Source organism: Nematolebias whitei, chromosome 11 (assembly GCF_014905685.2).
Source record: "Nematolebias whitei isolate Nwh7 chromosome 11, NemWhi1, whole genome shotgun sequence".
NCBI lineage: Eukaryota > Metazoa > Chordata > Actinopteri > Cyprinodontiformes > Rivulidae > Nematolebias > Nematolebias whitei.
In genome coordinates this window covers 40,389,858-40,399,507 of record NC_056508.1, presented here as the reverse complement: position 1 = coordinate 40,399,507, position 9,650 = coordinate 40,389,858, and the positions used below count along the sequence as shown (strand labels likewise).

At 41.4% G+C, this 9,650-nt stretch overlaps 1 protein-coding gene across 1 annotated transcript in view; it reads right to left on the bottom strand.

Annotated features, from left to right (window-relative positions):
• The window catches only part of nr1h5 (nuclear receptor subfamily 1, group H, member 5), a 13,924-nt gene extending 5,361 nt beyond the window's left edge, over positions 1-8,563 (bottom strand). Inside the window, exons 1-7 of the mRNA XM_037684533.1 lie at positions 8,467-8,563; positions 2,766-3,120; positions 2,630-2,673; positions 1,214-1,354; positions 546-670; positions 262-360; positions 85-181 (exon numbers count right to left, since the gene is read on the bottom strand). Of these exons, the coding sequence (XP_037540461.1) occupies positions 85-181; positions 262-360; positions 546-670; positions 1,214-1,354; positions 2,630-2,673; positions 2,766-3,120; positions 8,467-8,563 (958 nt within the window). The remainder of the gene's footprint in view (positions 1-84; positions 182-261; positions 361-545; positions 671-1,213; positions 1,355-2,629; positions 2,674-2,765; positions 3,121-8,466) is intronic.
• Positions 8,564-9,650: the final 1,087 nt, after the last annotated feature.

Sequence of the window (9,650 nt, the reverse complement as noted above, 5' to 3'; positions counted from 1 at the left end):
ACTTAGCAGTATCTAACTATATATATATAGTTAGATACTGCTAAGTGACCCATTGATATATTCTGAAGATGACAGATCTCATACCTGGCACTGTTCTGGCAAACTGCAGCAGCCTTTGTTGGTGGTGGGGTACGACATCAGACAGACCCTCCCCATCATGTGCACACGGCCAGTCGAACACCTGCCCACGTGTAAAGAAGAGACAACGTGAGCGCAACCACTGATGCCTGCTGATGTGTTTGACTTTAAACCGTGACCGACCGTAGCGCTGCTGCTGTCTTCGTCTCTGAACTGCCGATGAGCCTCCACCATCTTGTCCACGAGATATTTCTGTTCCCGGGTCAAACCGGCGGACAGAACCTGGAGTTATCACAGCACAGGATTAAACAAGTTTCGGATATGAACCCAGCACATTAACGTCATACCATGACACTGCCACCACCATGCTTTACTGATGAAACAGGGCCATACTACATAAGTTGAACACAGCTTTCTGATAATTTTAACAACAAAAAAAAGATTTCCATTTCATGTGTGTGGGATACCTGTCCAGGTGTTCTGCTGGTAGAGCTGACCCTCCTACTGTCAGTGTTCTCCTCCTCCTCCTGTCCTCTGCTTTTACCTCCTTTTCTTAGTCGTTTGGACTGACACTGAACTTCTGTTAGCAAGCCTGCGAGGGTGGGGGATACACATTTAACACAACAATCAGTCATTTATTTATGTTTTGTTTCCAAGGAGACACATTTTCCTGCAATCCTTAAATCTTTCTGATTTTCAGTTTTTCTTAGGACTTCAGTATTTAAATTATTGTCATATATTTGATCATTTTACGAAAATGTACTTTTTTTGTTCTTGAGCGTCTTAACTATGACTTATGAATCAATTAGGCATAAAAAGTCTCCTAAACTCTGTGTATGAATCAATGCGTCCACACAAAACAGATTATTTAGCAATAAAAAAAATTTGACTGACTGAAAAAAGGATTTAAACTCAGGTCATTGTTGGTTTTTTTACCATCCATCCATGGATTTGTTCATCTGCTGTGGATACATTTTTTGTTCTGACACTTTTCAGTTGTAAGCACATGCTGCACAACCCATGTCCCATTTAAATAAACTAAACAAGTATTTTCTTCATGATTACCATCACTTGTTTCCTCTGGCTGTATAGAGTTAAACCTTTATTTTAATCCAACTGAAGCAGATTTTCTTACACTCAGCCAGCATTCCAACAGCCCGGCACTTCCTCAGCCGACAGTCCTGGCACTTCCTCCTCATGTACATGTCCATCTCACAGCCGCCGCCGCTCTTGCAGTGATACACGGCCTTCTTAGTCACGCTGCGCCTGAAGAAACCTGCAGGAAGACCAACACAAACGCCTTCAGCTGCTGCAAACCAGTTTACAATTTCTGTGAAAGTGCAGTGAGAACACTGATGGCTGAATGACTGGAATGCTAAAAATATTAAACATTAGCTAAAAGCTCAAATTAGAAAAGCTAAAAGTCCAAATTACTAAACAACAGCTAAAGACTAAAATTAGCAAAGCCAAACTCAAAAGCTACAATAAACTAGAAAAAAAGCATTCACTAAAGTTGGCAAAAAAGTAGCTAAAAGCTAAAACCAAAAAAAAACAGTAGCTGAAAACACAATCAAGCAGAAGAGCAGATAAAAGCTAAAATAAACAAAACAGTTGCTTAAAGTTAAAACCAACAGAAGAATAACTAAAAGCTACAACCTGCCACACAGTAGCTAAAAGCTAAACTTATCAAAGCTGTAACTAACACTTATAATCCAGCAAAACAGTAGCTAATTGATAAAAATATTAAAAAAAAAAACTAACTAAATGCTAACTTTAGCAAAACAGTAGCTGAAGGCTGAAACCAGCAGAACAGTAGCTAAAAGCTAAAATGATCAAATCTGTAACTAAAACTTATAATTTGTCAAAACAGTAGTCAGTTGGTAAAAATGTAAAATAGTAGCTAAATGCTAAGTTTAGCAAACCAGTATCTGAAGGCAGAAACCAGCAGAACAGTAGTTAAAAAGCTAAAATTATTAAATCTGTAACCAAAACTTGTAATCTGGCAAAACAGTAGCTGAAGACAGAAACCAGCAGAACAAAGCTAAAGTAAAAACTGAACATAAGAAGAAAAAAAAATGCTAAACAGTACCTAAAAGTAAATTTTACTAAAACAAAAGCTAAAGACTAAAATAACTAAAACCAAAAATAAAGGCTAAAATTGACAGACATGTGCTAGTTAGCAAAACAGTAGCTAAATGCTAAAACCATCAAAACAGTAACCAAAAACAAAAACAAGCACCCCACCAAGAAAGGCTAAAAGCTCAAAATAGTAAAACAGTAGCTAAATATTTAAGAAAACAAAATAGTAGCTACAGCCTGAAACTAACAGAATAGGAAATTTAAGCTAAAACCATTTACACAGTAGCTGAAAGCTCAAATGAAGCAAGTACACTGAAGATGATCATAAACCCTCAAATTTCTTGCAGATATGAAAAGTTTTCTATTAATTTAAGTTCAAATAAAAGATAACTTATGTTGTTTTTTTTATTCTTGAAGTTATAAAACAAATATTAAAGCTGTGATGTTCTGAATGAGCTGAACATTTTGATACCTGAATGACTGAAAGAGCTGAAAGTCAGCTGAAGCAGTGGGAGTCTATAAACACAGAGAGGAAATGATAAACAGGAAGTGTTGTTTTAAATCAAACACCTTTACATCCCTCACAGGTGAGAGCGTTGTAGTGGTACCCTGATGCTTTGTCTCCACACACCACACACAGCTCGTCCGGGCCTCTGCTCCTCCCTCCTGACCCCACCCGGGACCTCCGGCCAAGAGCCACCGTCCCAAATCCATGAGCCAAAGCCCCAGAGAACAGGTCCGGACTGGGATCACAGGGGGCATCCAGGCAGTGAGGGTTGTACTGGCAGGGAGCGTGGCAGAGCTGCGAGGATGAGGCAGAGGAGGAAGGTGAGGGGGTGGAGGAAGATGAGGAGCCATAGAGGGAGAAGGGCAGGTTAGCAGGGAGGTACTGCTGCTGGCTGTGAGGGAGCAGTTGGAGGTCTGGGTCCGGGAGGGGATAACCCAGAGGCTCAGCCAACATGTCTGAAAGAGAAAACATGAGACAAAATAACTGATTGATGTTAAAATATTAAAAATGATTCAGAATGACACCACAGTGTTTATGCTGCAACTCCTCACCAGTGCGGTTTTAGTCTTAGTTAAAGTTTCCATAAATCTGGAAAAAAGTTGGTGCATTCATTCAACCTTTATTTATACAGGTTAGTCTCACTGAGTCACGAGGACTCATTTACAAGAGAGAGCAGTTTGAAACAAAAACCACAGATACTGTGACTAAGATGAGTGAAAGAAGTGGCGCGTGCTTTATTCACACAAGGGGAGCTGTTGGTCAGGTTACTTCTTGTCGTGCCATTAACTCTAAAATAGTTGTTGAATCAAGTGTTTATTTATGTAGGTAACCTGTTAAAATACTGTACACCAGAATACAGGAAATGGCATCTTCTTAACTCAAAATTTTCTGTGGGGGAGGACACCCAGAAAATTGGACCCCCACCACCACCAATGTGCTTAAGATATTAATTTAACATGAGAGTTAGGGCTTGTTAACTGCATTTTAAAACCAAACATACTCTTCATCTCCTACCTGACATTTACAAAGAAAAAACAACTTCATGTGAAATGGAGTGAAAAACACAGCAGGAGGTGTGGAGGAGGTGCACACGCACCACTGCGGGCTCCTCTCGGCTAACATGATAAACAATAAAAATGTTTCCTTCTCATATTTAGGCTTCAGCTGAAACACCAGAGAGACTGACTGAAATGTGAGGACACTCGATGACGCCGGTCAAAGACGAAGAGCGTCACAGGACTGGGACTTGACGTGACTCGTGTGGATTCACTGGTTTTATGACTCTGAAGATTAAAAAAAAAAACTGACGGTGAAATTTCGTGAACTTGTTCAGGCTGAAGCAGGAAGCAGCTTAATGGACTTTTTGATCCTCTTCTTTTTGTCTCTGAAGGACCATTTCTGTGTTGTCTCCACTGGGAAAACGTAGTCACTGGCAGCTTGTGAAAGTCCAGCTGGACTGGGTCAAACAGAACCACACTGGGGCCTTATGGACCCTAACTCTGAGGACTCGCTGCTAAAGATGAAAACTGAATTCAAATGGAAGGGATGTGAAGATAAATGGTCCCAAACAAGAATTTATTCATTTGTTTGTGTCTCGTTCCTGTTGTCTCTGAATCCAGTCGAAGCAGATGGCTGCAGATCCTGAGCCTGGTTCTGGATCCTTCCTGTTCAAAGGAGTTTTTCCTTCCCACTGTTGCCAGTGTGATGCTCAGGATGAGCGACTGTGATGAAGTGAAGGGTCAAGGCAATCTGCTGGCTTCCTTAGATAGATAACGTTTACTAATTGGCCTTTTGTAATGTCTGTGAATGTGTTTGTACAGTGCCCTGAGACAAAAGGTTTGTAAGTTCAATCATCCAAAAAGTTTAAATCAAGTCATCTGGACAGTTTGAGATGACTTTTATTGTGAAGGGGTGCCAAATAAACTGATCACAATTTAAGTTGATGTCAGAATCTGTGTTTTTGGTCGTTTCTTTTTGTGATTGTATTTTTCTTCTTTAGTTTTAACGTTTATTTTAGTAGGGGGAGTGGTGATGCAGAGGTTAGAGAAGGCAAGCCTGTGATCAGAAGGGTGCTGGTTCAACTCCCCAGACTGACAACCATCATATTTTTCCTCATTCAGTCTTTCCTGTCAAGCCACGCCCACTTACACCTGTTCCCTGTTATCACCCGTCTTCAGTTTCTTATCATCTCCAGTCCATTTAGTCTCCGTCATGTTTCCATGCCATATCTTATTTTACCTAACGTTCCTCAGTTTTTCCATTTGTTGTTTAGTATTTTTTGCAGCCAGATTTTTATTTTTGTTTCTTTGTCAAAACTTCAACATTTTTGTATCCAAGTAATGTTGGTCAGCATTCCTGGATCTGACCTAACCAAGACGTGATAATAGATTAAAGGCATATTTAAACAAATACCTTGACAGATTTAGACCTGTGTTTTTTTATTTTATTTTAAATAACATATAATGATGTAACTGTAGGTGATGAGTTGTCTCATCACAGCAAGACAGCTGCAGGTTCAGAGCCAGCTGTGGTCTTCCTGTGTGGAGTTTGCATGTTTTCTCTCTGCGTGTCAGGGTTGCCCGTTTCCTCGTGCATTTCAGGTTCAGTGCTAATAATAAAGTGTCACTAGGTGTGAGAGTGACTGTTTTTCTTTATGTGGCCTTCTTTTTATCATTTCAGGTTTTTCAAAAGCTGACTTTACTTTTTGGTCAAACGTCCAGAACTTTGTTCATTAAAACAACTTTTTTTTTTTTTTTATCTAAATCTCTTCTGAATCTTAGAATTTGATCTGAAGCTAAATATGCAACAAAATGAAAAGTCTTGATTTGATGCAGTGCAACACAACTTGCATCTCGTTAGCCTAAACATGTATGAAAACTTCATATTTAGCTTCAGACCTGTCTCTTGCTGCTTCCTCTTTGTATCCAGATGTTTTCTGTCTCTACCAGATGATGATGGAGGGTTAGAGCGAGGGGGGGGGGGGGGGTCCTTGTTTTTTGGCGTGTGACATAGCTGCAGTTCGTACTGTTTGTAAACCATTTGTGCGCTGTCTAAACACTCCTCAGCCTCCCTTCCATCCCACGCATGCCAGGGAGCAGAATGACACCCGCTAACAACCCCCAGTGGCTCCCCCCCCTGCCCCACCTCCAACAACTGGGAGAACTTGCTGATATGTGTCAGTATAAATAGCTCCTCAGCCAGCTGAACCTCCTCACGGTTTCTTTTATTTTGTTGTGTCACTGAGTTCTGCATTCTAACAGTAGATCTGTGTCTCGTAACGAAACGGAACGTAGAACCGACCCACATGTTCTGATTAAACTCAGGTACATAATATGAATCTAAACCTTCTATTTGTAAGAGGGATGGTGGAAGAATTGTCAGGATTGAAGTCAGTTAGCAATCTTTAAAGGAACCATCGGTTGTCTTTCAGGCTTTTAGAGTTTTAGACTAAAATCATCTCATGCTGAGAAATGACGGAGTTGTAGAGTTTTTATCAAACCGTGAAAGAAAAGAATGTTAAGTGCAATCCCAAAATGCCACACTCAGAGTGCGTGTGTACCACAAGTTTGAACTCACGTCTGTACATTTCACTGCAATATAGCTAAGATAGGTCCTAATATAAGTCTGTTGGAGTCAGCCTCCCCACCATCACAGACATCTACACCTCCAGATGCAGGAAGAGGACCACCCGCATCATGAAGGACCTCACTCATCCAGCACACACACTTTTTGCCCCGCTCCCCTCAGGAAGGAGGTTGAGGAGCATTAAGTGTAGAACCACTAGACTGAGGAACAGCTTCTACCCTGAGGCTGTTAGACTCATGAATCTCTAACCAGAATAATCACTGTGAAAAATCACATCATGTTGCTGCTGATCTGTTTCATGCTGCTGCTGATCTGTTTCATGCTGCTGTGTTCATGCGTGCTCATCTGCTCACACAGACTCATGTTCGGGCCGCTATTTAACGTATTGTTTTTATACCATTAGTGCTTAGTGTATTTTTAGTTAACGTTTTTCTAGTTCATAGCTTAGATCTTATTACTGTTTTTCTTTTACATTTTAATACTTTTGTTGGATGTAACTTTCATTCATCCTTTATTTAGACAGATAAATCCCATTGAGCCTCGAGGACTCATTTACAAGAGAGACCTGAAAACTGTAACTGGGACCCTGTGTACATAATGTCATTCCACCACATGTACTACATGTGGTGGAATGACAAATAAATAACCTTGAATCCATCAGATGCAGCAGCCATCTTGAATTGGACTGATCTTCAAAACACTGATCAGACATAGACGTTCATCCAATGATTACTTTGTGAACGTTTTAATAAAATCCATTTAGTGGCTCGTTAGATTATTTTGCTAAAAGAACGTTTGCACCAGTTTTAAACAAAGATCTTGTGAAATCTGTTAGCCCTCAGTTTATGTATTCAGGGTCAGTCTCAGCTACTACTACACCAAATTTCATTTACTGTCGTTTATATTTTTTTTAAAGTTGAGTTGTCTGTGGCAGCCATCTTGAATAGTGTTGACTCCTAAAAGTAATCAGTTGTAGATCTACATCTGTCACTTTCTGAGAGGTTCTGTGAAATTTCGTCTGGTTCATTAGATATTTTGGAAAAAGACCCAAAACATTTTTGTTCTGCATTTGAATTTTGGCAGAGGTTGTTATCAGTTCAGACTTCATCAAATTTACAGCAATAAACAGTCTGCAACAGATCATATCCATCCATCCATCCATCCATCCTCCACTTGATCCAAAGTCAAGTAGTGGGTGCAGCAGCTTGAGCAGAGAGGTCCAGGCATCTCTTTCCACAGCCTCCTCTTCCAGCTCTTCTAGGAGGAAGGTGTTCCCAGGCCAACTGAGAGACATTGTCTCTCCAGCATGTCCTGGGTCTTCCCCGGGGTCTCCTCCCAGTCAGATATGCACGAAGCACCTCCCTAGGGAGGCGCCCAGATGACTGAACCACCTCATCTGGCTCCTCTTTATGTGGAGGAGCTGAGTCTCTCCTGGATAACTGGACGTCTCACCTTATCTCTAAAGGAGAGTCCAGCTACCCTGTGGAGGAAACAGTTTTCAACCTCCTGTATCCACAATCTCATTCTTTGTTCATGGCCGTAGGTGAGAGTAGGAATGTAGACCAACCAGTAAACAGAGAGCTTCACCTTACAGCTCAGTTTTCTCTTCACTACAACGGACCGGAACAGAGTCCACAATACAGCAATCACTACACCAATCCATCTGTCAATCTCGCGCTAGAGATTATATGATTAAACAGTAGATCTGTGTCGATATGAGCTTCGGTTGGTTTAGGACATTGGTATTTAAGAGTTCAAGAGTTATTAAAAAGTACTTTGACCATGTCGTACTATCACATCTGAGAAAGCCTTTAGGTTTTTAATTCACAGTAAAGATGAGAGAGCAATCAACCAAAAATAAGATTTCATGAAGGAGTATTTTTTATACAAACTGCAGAGTGTTTTCAGGATAATCTGCAGAGACGGACACTGACAAACTGTTTATGTTGGACTTTAGAAAGTTAAATTACAACTTTAACAACTGTGAAATAAGCTATGACACAATGATGACACAGATTAAATAAATTAATATCTACGAGAAGCGATAAAGAGGAAAAAAACGGGAGAAATCTATAATTGCACCACAAGAACATCTGCCTCGTCTTCAAACGTTCATATCAAGACATGAACACTTCAGGGTCTAAAAACACAAAACCGAGCAAAGAGAGTGGAAGAAATAAGCAAAGCAATCCTGAATCCTGTGATGGTGGACTCACCGTAGTACTGGAGCTGCTCTGTGTAGCAGTAACCCTCCGAGGGGGAGAGGAACCCCCCTGCTGTAAAGCTCATGTCAGGCTCCGTCCACTCTCTCATCTGGACAGCAAGTCTTCTCTCCAGTTAATAACGCAGGATCTATCTTCTCACACACACACAAAGACATAAACACAGTTGCACAGAGGAGGATTCACACAGATCATGAAGGATCTGGGAAGTGAGGAGACATTCCTCAATCCCCACGATGGGTTCAGGTCTCGTAGCCGTCCCAGCTGATATTCCAGCCTATTAAAAAAAAGTCATGTCAGAGAGGAAGAGTGCAGCTGAGGCTCTTCGTCAGAGGCTGATAAAGTGCTGGAGGAGGGCCAAAGTGTCCCTGAGGGGGTAGACAAAAGGGAAAGTAGGGACACCCAGGAAGGACGGGGTTGGAACTGGGGTCCAAACAGCTGGACTTCACAGACCGGAGAGGAACGATGGTGACCTTCTCCCTCGTGAGCAGAGTGAACAGCGTTCAGCACTTCTTGTTTTGTAGGATATAGGAGTTTTAATGCAAGTTGTGAGGTTTAAAACAGGTTCAGATCCATATTCTTTATCTGTAACTATTTATTGTACCTGCCCATGTTTGTCCTCCAGACCTGGGAGTGTGTTGACCCTGCCTTCTTTGTTTACTGCTGTTCTGTTTGTGCTGCAGTTAATATTAGACAGCAGTTAGATCTGAAGGGTCTCGGGGACGTGTGCCTCCCCCACGGACAGTTAGCCAAAAAAGTGAAAGGATTCAAGGCCTGAGAATCTCCGAGGAGGGCCGTCCGACACGCAGCTCGCTTGCAGGATAAATGGTGTCCTCCCGTCCTCCCATCGACCCCTCACACTGACTCAACTGGGACGGAGCGGTGGATGGCAGAGGGTTAGAGGGAGAGCTCATCTCTCAGAGCTTTACTGGTACCATCACAATCCATCTGAGTGAGGAATGAAACAGGAATGCAGCTGCGAGCTGCACAGATTGTTTCCTTTGAAGAGGATCAAACAATAATTTGATGCAGAGTTGAACTTAAAGAAACACACAAAAACGTAATAAATGTTAAAAACAGACATGAACATTTCCTGCAAAGTTATACTTGTAGACCAACAAAGTCCAGGCTCAATAATCCAGGTATACAATCCAACAATTTTCAGTCAGGTCATCTGG